The 13750-nt window shown below is 40.5% G+C and overlaps 1 protein-coding gene across 1 annotated transcript in view; it reads left to right on the top strand.

The window, feature by feature from the left end:
• Window positions 1-13750, top strand: part of bmp1a (bone morphogenetic protein 1a) — a 77433-nt gene that overhangs the window by 37498 nt on the left and 26185 nt on the right. Inside the window, exons 3-6 of the mRNA XM_015339797.2 lie at window positions 2720-2863; window positions 8450-8567; window positions 9948-10126; window positions 10891-10996. Coding sequence (XP_015195283.1) covers window positions 2720-2863; window positions 8450-8567; window positions 9948-10126; window positions 10891-10996 — 547 coding nt within the window. The remainder of the gene's footprint in view (window positions 1-2719; window positions 2864-8449; window positions 8568-9947; window positions 10127-10890; window positions 10997-13750) is intronic.

The raw sequence follows: 13750 nt of genomic DNA on the forward strand, positions 1-13750 counted from the left end.
TCAGGCATCCTGCTCCTGTATTCCACTTGTAGCCACTATCTTATAAAATCAAATTCTGATTCATACTGTACACCATATCCCCGGATCACATAACTGTTCCTAATGCACACCATTAGAATTGACTGAGGAGGGTTAAATACCTTCTGTCTCTGCCACACGAATTGAGCCTGTTCTTCCTGGAATTGAGCAGCCTGTTCTCCCCTATGGCACTGTGACAGTTCTCTGCATTGGAAAATAAGTATGAAAAGTCAAATGACATTTTGGTCATGGAGTCTTCTGGTCCTAAAGAAGACTTGAAAGTCAGAAACATCATATTTTATTCTTTATTTTTCATTGTGGAATTCATTTCTTCTTGCTCCTCTCTAAAGCCTGACATGAAAACTATAGGAAATTGATCCACAGATTAAGTCAGATGCTGCGGAGTGCTTCTACTGCAATCAGCTCTGCCTCACCAACACTGAAACATATAGTTTGGTCCTCCAGGCTCTGTAGCTCTTGTGACTGTCTCTGCAGTGCTGAGTGGACAAAGTCTGTCAAAGCACAGTTGAGCAGGTAATTATAATGCAGTAACTCCTGTCTGAGTTTGGCCTGTGACTGCTGCCCTACTCCAGCGGTGCAGGGGGGTTACAGGAAGCACATGGCTTTTCGGAAACCTGCCAGCTTTTCCTCTTTCAAGGCTGGTGTCACCCGAGCTCCGTTTATCTGAGCTGAAGTGCAGGGCTGCACGCTCGCAGGGCCTGTAGCAGTGCTGTTTTGTCTACCTCTTGTATCAGTTTTGATTAAGCTTTCCTCTGCAGCTAATGGCCGTGTCAGCCTCACCCCAAAAAAAGACACTGCAATATCGCTAGGAAATTTGAGTCCCCTGGGGCAGAGGTATTTTTCTTTGTTTCCACCTCTGTTTTGTGTTATTTAAGGAAATACTGAGCATGTTCCCTTATCTTGATTGATTGTGGCTTGGCTGTGGTTTCTGAGAAGGATGTTGTGTTTTGGCAGTTAGCTCATAAAGTTGCACAGTTACAAACTCTTCATCGTCCTTTTTGTTTTTTTTAAATCCATCCATCCATTTTCTGACTTCTTCATCCAATTCAGGGTCTCATCAAGCAGCGGGTGCAAGGCTACACCTTGGACCAGGTGCCAGTCCATTGCAGGGCACAGACACAAACACCCACACTCACACCAGGGCAGTTTTCCCAGGAGCCAGTTAACCCACCACTATGTTTTATGACCTGGAAACTGGAGCACCCAGACCAAACCCATGCAAACGCAGGGAGAACATACAAACTCCACACAGACAGCACCCCCAGTCTGGAATTGAACCCAGGGCCCCAGCATTGCAAGGCAGCAATGCTAAAGACTGCACTGTAATGCTGCCCAGAATTCTAAATCATTACATTTCAATGCTTGAAAGAATTTAAATACTTAGTCAAATATAATAATAATAATAAAGGTGGGTAGCTGCGTCAGCATGCGTAGGCTGCAAAGGAACAAGTAATAGGTTTATTCCATGCTGAAAAAAAGAAGAAAGAGAACACAACGTTTCGGCCGTGGAGCCTTCTTCAGGAAGAGGTGTTAGTGGGGCCAGCAGGGGGCGCTCACCCTGTGGTCCATGTGGGTCCTAATGCCCCAGTATAGTGACGGGGACACTATACTGTAAACAGGCGCCGTCCTTCGGATGAGACGTAAAACCGAGGTCCTGACTCTCTGTGGTCATTAAAAATCCCAGGGCGCTCCTCGAAAAGAGTAGGGGTGTAACCCCGGTGTCCTGGCCAAATTTCCCCCCTGGCCTTTACCCCATCATGGCCTCCTAATAATCCCCCTCTATGAATTGGCTACATTACTCTGCTCTCCTCCCCACTGATAGCTGGTGTGTGGTGAGCGTTCTGGCGCACTATGGCTGCCGTCGCATCATCCAGGTGGGGCTGCACATTGGTGGTGGTGGAGGGGATCCCCATTACCTGTAAAGTGCTTTGAGTGGAGTGTCCAGAAAAGCGCTATATAAGTGTAAGCAATTATTATTATTATTATTATTATTATTATTACTTGTTCCTAATACTAATAAAGCACATATTATCAGATGGTTATTTATGGTTATTTATTTTTTTGTTCACACCGTTTCGGGCAGTGGTACTGGTTGTTATCCAAAGTGAATGAATGTTTATGTTCATTCATTGAACACAGTCATGTCACGGATAAATATGTTTCAGTGGTGTTAATGGAAAAGTCAAGCTCTTGGAATACATGTTTACTGGGCATTTACATCACGTTGTAAATATGAACCTGAAGCTGAACACTCAATAGTGGGAAGTATTACAACCAACAGAAATGAAAAAATATGGACAGTAACGGGAGGTGAAGCCAGAAATATGCTTGCGATCTTTGGTGCATTGTGTACAGTTAATCGACTTGTGCTCTTTTCTCTATTTTGCTGTCTGTCAGAGGACTATAAGGAGGAAACTGAACTGTTGGAGCTGGCCTATCTCCCAGTAAAACCATTATATATAAATAGAGACAAAACAAATAGAGAGCTTTGCCAAATGAAAACGAAGGGCCTTCCCATAGACATAAAGTGTCCGTGACTCAACAGCAGGCGCAAAAAAAAGAGCAGATGCAAACAGAGCAGCTGGTTTGGTGGTGGGATTTTTTCTTCAAATTGTGGCCGTGCGGTAACTATACAGCAGCTTTCGGGTGTAATGAGCTGTACTCTCTCCATCCCGCACAGGGGCTCCAGCGGACGAAACCAAGGGGGACACCAGGCGGCTGAGGAGGCGGGCGAGGAGGCGGGGCAGGAGGGCGGCGACCTCGAGGCCGGAGAGGGTGTGGCCAGAGGGGGTCATTCCCTATGTCATCAGTGGCAATTTCAGTGGTGAGCCCTTTCCAGACCTTTTTGTGGCCCTGCACGCTGTCTCCCATATCTCCTTTTGTCTGGTTGAGCTTGAAATGCAAAGCACTCCCCCATTCCAAATGTTCCTGTCTGTTGAAAATGCGCGTTTTGCATGACTGCACCTGAGCCGCACTAGAGTATCCCGAAGTCAGCAGGGCATCGGTCGGGTTGCTAGAGTTGCTTTTATGCTGAATCGACCGATATTCTGATATTGTATCACAGATATTGTATGTTAACATGAGAGTGCTCAGGAGCTTAATCCAGCACAAATGTTCTTTGACAGCCTTATAGTCAGTGGAGTGTTGTTATGGCTGTGTATCTGCTTGTCTCTTGTGAGAGTGGTGTCAGAACAGGGGTCATAACGCAGTTCCAGAGGGATTGGTATCATAATACTTCCAACCAGGCTCTGAGTGATTAATAAGTGACTGTACACCTTTAAGGAAGTGAAAGTCTTGTGTAATCAACTGTAAATCCTGTGTATGAATATATAGTTATGAGTCTAATGGTTTGCTTATTGCTAGTCCTGTCACACCAAGTGAAAATGTATATTTGCAAGTCTAGGACACCTGAAGTTTAAAGCAAAGGTAGCTTAGAATCAGATCCTAAGGACCCTATAGCCTTCTGAGGTTGTGGCAATTTACAAACCGTTAAGTGAATGAATTGACTCAGTAATTTTAAATCATTTTGGGGTTTTATAGAAGTTAGCATTTTCAAGTTAGTTGTAAAGATTGTAGTAAAAATGAAATATACACATTTTTAGCAACTGAAAAAAATGACTGCAATGGACTGCAATGATAATCAGACTACTGGGGTAAGGTCTAAAATCGCTCTGAAGACACCTGTATTTCAACAGCTATAATAACCTAAAATTGTACTTATTAATTGCTACTAACAAATGTAAGTAATAAATTAATGAAAGAGAAGAGTTTTAATGCAGTACCCAATCAGTTTGTCTCTCTCTTGTTCTAAGATATTTTCTGTGACTGTTGTTCGTTCTGAACAGATGGTTTTTGCTGGGCCAGCTGCTAGTCCCAGGAAAAAGCTTCAGACCCAGCTTGTTGCTGAGAAAAGTGATGGGTAGAGCATACCATTCTTGCAAGGTTTCTCACGGTGTGACTCAGCTGTTGGTCATTCCTGCTGCCAGCTGAGGTGAGGTTGTGTGTGGTTACGGTCTACAGGCAGTGAAGGTAGTTAAGGTGTAAACTGGTCCCAAAAACATTTTAAACCATTGCTGATGGGGTTTTGCAAGATACAGCATTTCCTGTGAAGGATGGTGATCATTGGCTCAGAAAAAGAATTGTTGAATGATCAATTCTTAAATAGACCAATCAGTTTATTGACTGAAATCATTGAACTGACAGGACAATTAGAGATGGAAAGATGGTATGAAATTGTAAGCTGTATGCAAGTGTTAAATATTGAATTCAGGTTTTAATCATAAAAATTGAATTAATGCTATACTAAAGCTCAATGAGATTTACAGGGAGTATCTTGATCAGTGACACAAACTACCAGATGAATTCATTCAGTGTGTAATTTTCCATTATTTCACCATTATCTATAGCTATAATCCAGACATGGTATTCCATGCTTCACACTGGAGAAATGAAATGGCATACAAAATTGAGCTCTAGAATAAACCATTTTTATTACACCATAGAGACCTATTGCAAAAGGCACACCTATTTAAATTAATATTTTGAAGTATTAAAACTGATAGGGTAGTATTAAATTCATGTTATTATCTCGGGATAGAGAAGTAACAGACATTCTCTACATACTGTCTAGGAAACAAGGAAGTGTACCCAGCCCTAAAACATTAAAATGGGCAGCATTCCCCAATGCAATAATGCTGTCCAGTTTTCATGTATTGTATGAAATTCATAAATTGTGAAAGTATGTCTTTTGTGTTCCTCATCAAGAACATGACCATGACTCTTTAAAGAGCCTGTTAACATCTTTGTGTTCTTGGTCTGGCAAATATTCACCGCTTGTGTCCCGAGTCAAGAAAATAAAAAAACAACGAATCTTTGAATCTTTCTAATCAGTTTGAAGCTGTCAAACCTGTTCAGTTTGATATATTTATACAACAGTCTTGTAAATGCTGTATGAAACTGTCGATCTTTGCTGCCTTGTTTTCTAGACAGTATCTAAAGAATGTCTGTTACTCCACCACCTCCAGATAATAACATCAATTTAATTCTCTCCCATCAGTTTTAATGACTTGAAACCACGCACCACAGGTTGGACAGAATGCTTCACCACGATTAGTGACTCCATCTTGAGTGGGAATCACAAGCTTCTGTTTACCTCAAATGATGTCTCAGGAGATTTAGTCATGTTTCAAAATGTGGTTCCTTATTAAGTTCATGAAACTTATCAGAGTTCAAATTGGTCATACTCCCTTATTCATTTAATGTATAGTAGCTTATGTGTTATAGCAAATGGATACATATAGATCCCCTCTTTTTAAAGTTAATTTAGTGTTTATCACAAAGAGCTTCCAACAGGGGCAACTAAAGGAATTCTTCATTTAGGTGAAAATAACAAAAAATAAGGATTAGACTTCTTTCTTAAACACTCAAACAACAGTTGTGCCAGCATCCAAAATGTACTCCAAACAGGAGGTGTTACTCACCAGAAGCAATAAAAATCCTATATAATATGGTGCTAAATTATTAAAAACAGAGAAACTGAACAGAATATGTTGTACATTTTCATTATATTACTTAAATGCTACTATAATTCTTAAGAAAAGTAAATTACTAGTTACTAGTTATTATTACTTAAATTATTTAAGAAAATTTAAAAAGCCACTGATATAAGAGGTTTTCAGTCATGCATGCCTTAATATTAAGTCTTTATATCTTCCCTAATATGTATTAATCACGTTTCTTTTCTCAGATGTATAAATGTGGCTACTTTTGACCTGCCTATTACACTTTCTCTCACATCATCCTTTCGATATTACTGTAAAAGGAAATGTAGCAGTTTTAGCAGAAATGTTTGGAGGAAAATAAATATGCAAAACTTAAGAGGTCTGCTTTGATATTCACTGCTTATAATTAGGAAAGGCCTGTATAATCCTTTTGTAGCAAAAAAAAGTGACCGCATAGACTAATTACACTGCAGTCAGACAAGAAAATAGTACTTTCTTTTTAGGCCAGCACTAGTTAAGTGTTTGTGATTAAGAAGCTGTACTGAAAATGTTTCTTTCCAGCCAAGATCATGAGAGTCATGAATCTCATGAAAGCATGGTGGCCAAGCCCTGCTGTCTTGTTAACGAGATTCCTGCGTGGACTAATTAACCACTGAAGTGTGCCCTGGTTTCGAATGAAGGTGCATCCCAGCAAAGAAGTTCATCATCACTTTTCAGCTCAGAAAAAGGCACGAGAACAAGTCAATGGGATAACAAGAGAAAATTAGGGTTTTATTTGTCTCAGTATTCTGAATACTTTGCTTTCAAAATCTGTCCTCTTGGAGTATAAACCAACCTCAAAAGACAAAGAACTATAACAGAAAATATAACTGTGAAGACTTATAAAGAAACAAGTGTCACAAATGAGTTCAACTTGCAGAAATGCCTTACAAGTGTTATGTAAGATTTAAAATGTGAACATCAGAACATTTTTGTAAACCAATAAACACCTTTACTATAAGTCCAGGGTCATACATGATACACTTAACATATAATGTATGTGTTCTTAAACTCTATCCATAAGCTTCATCTTGAACATTTTTATCTGGATGTAACAATAAATTAATGAGTCAAATACACATTTTATTAAGAAAAAACTATTTTGACTGTTATTGCAAGTCTGGGTTGTGAAATAAATATCCAGTGGCTTCATTTCTACACCCATGCTGTGTCAGCCGTGCCTGCTGAAGAAAAACTAATATAATTAAAGACTTGCTAGATTAGGATAAAATTAAATGTCAGTCACCTTTTATTAAAGTTTCCTGAAAGCTGAAAGGGAAGAGGTCTTCACTGTGGTGGAGCTGCCTACTGTTGAGAACTAAGTGGTCTGCTCTATAATAAGAACCTTTGATGGGAACTGAGACCATCAGAGCTGTCCCGAAACCTAAGAATTCCAAATATAGTATCTAAGTGGTTTTTGAAGGCTGCTAGTGCGTTACATCCATGCATCTGTGTGGCTTGTTAGGGAGGGACAGAGCTCAAGGGACATTTCCAGGGAGTTTAGTGTAAGATGGGTAACTCCCAGTAGCAACATTGCATAGAATGTACTTTTTAAGACCTAGGAACATCCATCTGAATATTTACGAATTAGGTAATAAAATCTTTGTTTTCTGGAAGTCAGAACTTTTTGTGGGCAACTTGGATATAAAATGAAAGTAAACCTAATGCCATTTATTATTTTGTAAAAGGGTGTCCATAAGACCTTTATGAATCACAAATACTTCCATTTAGTTGCAAGTTAACCTTAAAACTGCTTTCATCTGAGGCAGAAAATAGACATTTAAACATATAAAATGACAAAGCGGATTGACCAGAATTCAGTGGTTTGTGATTTGTGCTAGATAACCATGAATTGCATAGAATCCATGAGCATTTTGTTTAACTGTTGGGCATTTTCCAGCTTTCTGGGAACTATTCCGAGACGAAAGCAAATTGTAGAGGAGAACACGGTGTACAAAACTGTGACAACATGACAAAGATCGAATTCCACTATATGCACCAGGAGTGTGTAGTGTAAAGTTAACAAAGGTTGTTATTATCAAATTGTATGCATTTTATTATACCCCTCAAAATACAACCATCATTTTAAAAACTGTGTCTTGAGATTTCAGAAGCTAGGTCAGGCTGAGCCTGCTCTCTGAGAGATCTCATAAGGAGAACCAGATCCCTGCTAGATGTGGTATTAATAGCCCAATAGGTGGCGCTTTTGCCTCCAGCCCAGTAATTCAGAAAATGATAGCCTTTTATGGTGACCAGGGACGCTGTTAAATATTAAACCCAGGCCCTGGCTACTTGGCCTTTATCCCTTGGCACTTTTTGAAAGCGCAAGGGAGTTAATCCTGGTGTAATGGCTAATTGCAGACTAGCCTTCCTAAAGCTCTCTCTTAATTGAGGAATTGAAACGATTTCTTGCTTGCTGTGAGAATGCTGCTGCAGATGCAGAATGGCTGTTGTTCATCACCCTGGGAGAATGGAACCTACTCTTCAGTGCTGGGTGAAGTGGTTCTGCTTCATTATATGTAAAGTACTTGCAGATCCTTTGGGATGAAAAGAACTATATAAATGCAAAGAGAGATTATTGTTCTTGGTACAAAATGAGCGGTTAGTCATTTTTTGGCTGTTATAACATTATGGGAAACCCTGGGGCACATTAGTTACTGTTGCCTGTATTGGGACATGCAGCGGAATAAGAAGTTAAACGCTAAGAAAAAGTGAATGTTACTACCTACCTTGATATGTGGGACGTGCTTTGTTTACTTTGCAGAAACACTGCGAGCAGTGACAGAAACGTACCGACCAGGTCAGGAAAGCATTTTGGAATTCGACTCTTAATTTCTTACCTCGTTTTTTCTGCTTTTCTTTTCGTTCAGGCAGCCAGCGAGCAATATTCCGACAGGCGATGCGCCACTGGGAGAAACACACATGCGTGACATTTATCGAGAGAACGCTGGAGGAGAGCTACATAGTCTTCACCTACCGCCCGTGTGGGTGAGTCTGCGGTCATTTCCTCTGGCGCAGGATTCCAAAAGGGCCAGAGCATGAGAAAGGTTACCATTGGATGTGATCATCCATCGTATCTGATCTCCAGCTGCTGACTTTATTGAGTCATTAACCACAATATTCCCTTATTTTCCCTGTACCCTACTCCCTCCTTATTCAGTCCTCAATTTATTGTTGTGGATTTCTTCTGTTTTGAAGTAAGTCTCTCCAGAGAGTCTGCTGGTCAGTGCTGAAGAATGCCAGGCCCATCTTTGCTGGAATTAGTGTGGTTGCTGGTCTGGAGTCTTTGCACATTTTCTAAGGAGCTGAACAGAGAATTCTAGAAAGGAATCCCTTGTGTAAATTACAGTATATGGCTTTGGCACTATAAATGTATGCAGTCTGTTTTTGTTGTCAGTATTTTCCATTACTTTAACTTTTTCACAGCGATGCAGAGTAGAAGGAAAAAGGAATTGTGTTTCACTGCCACTCAGACTCAAATATTCTGCATACAAAACAGTGGGAGTTGGTAATTTCAGTAGTACCACTGCGTATTTTCCACTTTAATAAAATCAAAGGAAAGCCTTTGGAGTTCATGGCTTGGCCACGTCACGTTAACAGTAAATTAGAGAGTAGCCTCCCTTTGCTGAAGGGTGGAACATGTGTTAACTGTCACAGCAGTGTGCCGTGGGACAGAGCGTTTGTGACATGAAAGGTCCTATCTGCTCCACCCTTAGTCCATAGGCAAAGTCACCATACTGTTCTAATTGTCTTTGCCTTTTCTCTCTGTCTTTTGGGTGTATTCCAAGTGCTTGTCAAAAATCTTGACACAGTAGCACTGGAGAAAATTGAAATTTTTGGTCAGCCCACGGAGTTGGTTTGAGCGCTCATAGCTGCTGTTTGACATTCCTCAAAATGATTTTATTAGTGTCCTAAAGTGCCCTTCCTCTTAAAGAGAGACTGGCTGAGCTGCCAGCCTGAAATCCGTGTAGCTCAGGGTGCTCCAGCCCCGTTCCTGGAAGGCCGCTGGGTCTACAGGATTTCGAGGTCTCGTTTCGGCGGCAGGACCTGAGGGGCAGTGGAAAACTGTTCCATTGATCGAGCTAAGCCACTAACCAGCTGATGAACTTGTTAAGAGCAGCGCTGGAATGAAAGCTCCCAGACTCATTGGCCCTCAACCAGAGCAAGGATTGTTTGCCCCCTGCTGTAGCTGTGTAAGAGACTGCAAAATGGTGAAGATCTGATTCCAGAAATGTAACCGTTTCCTGAAGGGTTGCATTAAGTCATTGAGGGATCAGATTTTGGAAATCTTCCGTATCATCCTTCACTGGGGACGCCATTCTCTTCCCAACGAGCTGAGTAAGTCCCCTTGCCTCTTCCCTCCTGCAGATGCTGCTCCTATGTGGGCAGGAGAGGGGGTGGCCCCCAGGCCATCTCCATCGGGAAGAACTGCGACAAGTTTGGCATCGTGGTGCACGAGCTGGGCCACGTCATCGGGTTCTGGCACGAGCACACCCGGCCCGATCGAGACGAGCACGTCAGCATCATTCGGGAGAACATCCAGCCAGGTAACCATGGCACCTCCGCACCTCCTGTGGGCTGAGGTGGGGAGTGGGTACGAGATGGAGTCACTTGTGAACACATTCCTTTTTTAACGGTGTGTTAGATGAATAGAGAAGTGAATGTGGAGCCGTGGTTAGGGCTCTGGGTTCAAATCGTGGGTGCGATACTGCTGTTGTACCTTTTAAACAAGTTACATCACCTGAATTGTTCTACTCCCCAGCTGCATAGGTGATTTCTGCTTTGTGTCAAAGCCACAGCCAAATCAATATATAATATAGGTAAAATAAAAAGCAGAATCCTTGACCTATGGTAGTGCATGTTAAGTGTATAAATGTATCACTATATTGTTTGCCAGTTATGGTATCTGTATCTAAGTGAGATTGGTAGCAATGCAATGAAAGACTGTAGCATTTTGTCCAGGGCCTGTGGCTGTCTGTGTAAGGAAACACTTCTCTTTCTCAAGCCGGAAACTTCGGCCTCCTCTGTTCCTGTTTCCGTGTTGTGGTTTACCACCCACTGTTTTTTTCACAAAAAAAAAATTCCCAAAACAAATCAAGAATATTATATTCTTGGAACTTTTCTCGGTACAATAGTTCACATTCAGTCCACCACAATGCTGTTTCATAGCATGATAACTGAAGAGATACATAATGTTCCAAAAATAAGCCAAATAAGTTCATAATAATTGATCATATGTGTGTTCTTTTGGCTTTATAATCTTTTCATCTGAGTGCAGTATGGTTTTCTACATTTTCTTGTCCTCTGACAGGCCAGGAGTATAACTTCTTGAAGATGGAGCCGGAGGAAGTGGATTCCTTAGGAGAAACCTATGATTTTGACAGCATTATGCACTATGCCAGGAACACATTCTCCCGGTAGGTGTCCAGCATCCCAGATGTGGAAAGCTGTACTCTCTGGCAAATTCTAGAAAAGGAACCAGCAGCGTATCATGGTAATCATGTGTAAAAGAGGGACCTTGATGACCCCCACACATTTGTAACTCCAGAACATCGCCACATAGGTCTGTGACATAAACATTCTTTAACTATCATGGCCATTTTTAGAAGTTTCTTGTAAATACATTGTGTTTAAAACAGTGTACATTGTGATGACTTTATACAGGATAAAGTATAGCAGAGCTGGTGTATGTATTGGTGTCACAACATAGGTTATCTATGCAATGAGCGACAGGTTCAGAGAATCCTGCATAAATGATATGTTTCATTACTGCTGATTACTGATAAGATTAGTTTAAGTTCAATGTTTTTATAGCAAGCGGTTCGATAACAGGAAACTAAATGTGATCCTAAATGGTTACCTTGAAGAATTTAAGACTTTTGGTAAAAGAGAGACCTTTGTAGAAATAATGTTAATACATTAAAAAAGGAACCATGATAATAGCACTTTTTTAGATATTTAAAGAACATTGAGACTATATTAAATTGTAAGAGAACATGTAGCGCTTTAGTCTTTTCCAGCATTTGGCATATATAGTAGTTAGAATAAAGGCCTGTTTGTCATTCATTGCCTTAGGCCAGCAGCAGAATTTCTGCTTCACGTGAACCAGGGCTCGTCTCCAAATGTACAGTATTCAATTGTTTCTGCTTGGGCATTTATTCAATTATCCACTGCTGCTGTGCTATTGTTCCTCCTTATGTTTGTCAAATTGTTAACTCTGCTAAACAGTTTCTAATGGGAATTTTCAAACTACTCATAGCATTGTCCTTATAGGTCTTGTATTTCAGCTTCTCAAACTACTTAAAGAAGTAAGTCAGGGGCCACAGGTCCTTGGTCTCCTCAAATCAACAGCATCTTTAGACTTAATAAAAAGGAATAAACTGATGTATTTAGCACTAATGTAAGCTTTCAAATTGGGTCCAGAGTTTCTGGCAAAAAAGCTCCCACATACTCACAGGATTGTTGTTCTTGAAGACCGGGATATAATAAGAAAAATGTATTTATGGCACTAGAATGAAAACCTAGTGCCTAGTGCCTTTAAACCATAATGATTTTGTTGGACAACACTACAACACTACAGAGCACCCTGACGAGGCAACAGCAGTTTTTGTTGGCCAGCAGGTATGGTCTCTGGTTTTTGCCGTTATAATTTTGGCTGACATTTTCCCCTTGTCATCAGATATCTGCCTAGAGAAAATGTCTGAGTTTATTGGTAAGTTGTTTAATTAGATTTTGAAAAATACACTCATTTCCAATAAGAAACACATTTGTACTGAATTATACCTTTGCAGAGTGCTGTGAATAATTGTTTTTTTTTGTTAATAATATGCAGGTAATCGTTAGGGGAGTTCATTATAAACAGCTCAATGACACTCTTAATATAGCTGATGTAGTACAGGTTGCAAGGAACTTGGAAATAACCTAGAAAACATAGCAGTTACTGAATTGATCCTTAATTCTTGCTTCTGTTGAAGTTTGAGTAGCCCTAGTGTAGTGCCTTAAAGCCTAGGAAATCTAGAAATGTGCATTAATGTAAAATGCAAAGAAAATGTGGTGTTAAACTATCATAAGTGAACTGTAAGCTGAATCAATTTCGGTTAAGTTTGAAATGAGTTAATTCTGAAGTATCAGGAAGTTATTAATAATTGGAAAGTCTGATGATATGCATAAAGATCCACAAGCGAGCTTTCCTGCCCGTGCTCCTGGTTTTGCCATTTGTCAGCCTGGTGTCGCCCGAGGATGAACTTTTGTCCCATCTTTTAAAGACCGTTTGCCATTTCCTGAAAATACCTACATTCATCAGCAAATCTGAAATTGGAGATGATGATCTTGGCCTGAAATATTCGATTATGTGGAGCCAAATTCGCAGTAATGTCCCACCGGCCTCCTCCGTTTAAGAACCGAGTTGAAGGCGTTTCAGGGGAAGGGAGAACAGGCTGGGGTGGTTAGGTGTCCTGGAAAAGAATGTTTACAGTCTTCAAGGCTCCTTATCTCACTCAGCTCTTTTCCATGAGCTCTTCTCAGGTCCCTCCCAGCACGGCCTGCTGCAGCATACTTCAGTGACTGAGTTATTACTGTGTCTGCTGCAGAGCAGCATCTGATCCTACCCGAGCTTTTCAAAACTTCCTTTCCAAATTCCTTTTACTGAAATCTGATTTATTACAGACTTGTACGATCTTTTAATTGACTTTCCATTTTCACTGGAACCCTATGTGCAGTCTTGAAAGGAGCAGCTTATATCCTTGGCATTACGTTGTTGTTTAGTTACCTAATCTTTGTGGGCTCTCTCATGTTTGATCTTTTTTTCTATTCTTCTTTGGGTTGGGTTATTTTCTATGGTGAACAAATGTCAAGTGCCTGCCCAGGTGGAATATTGCTCATGTAAAGACTTGGGACCAAGGAGTGTTTATAGGGGAAGGAAATTAGTGTTGCAAGAAGCATTCAAGCCCACTGAGGAAGAACGACAGTACATCTTTTAAAAAGCAGTGAAAAAAATATATAGTATATATCCACCTATAGCTGAGGTGTGTTAAGTGGCATACCAATAAGTCCTTCCCATAGTTAACATTGTGGCAATCTTTTATAAATAAAAAGTTTGAAACCGGCTTCACTTTTTTTTTAGTAGTCTTCGCTGATGAGCTAACTTTTCGTAATGAAGCTGTACAGAGTGG

The sequence above is a fragment of the Lepisosteus oculatus genome, chromosome 2 (genome assembly GCF_040954835.1).
Source record: "Lepisosteus oculatus isolate fLepOcu1 chromosome 2, fLepOcu1.hap2, whole genome shotgun sequence".
In the NCBI taxonomy this organism is placed as follows: Eukaryota; Metazoa; Chordata; class Actinopteri; order Semionotiformes; family Lepisosteidae; genus Lepisosteus; species Lepisosteus oculatus.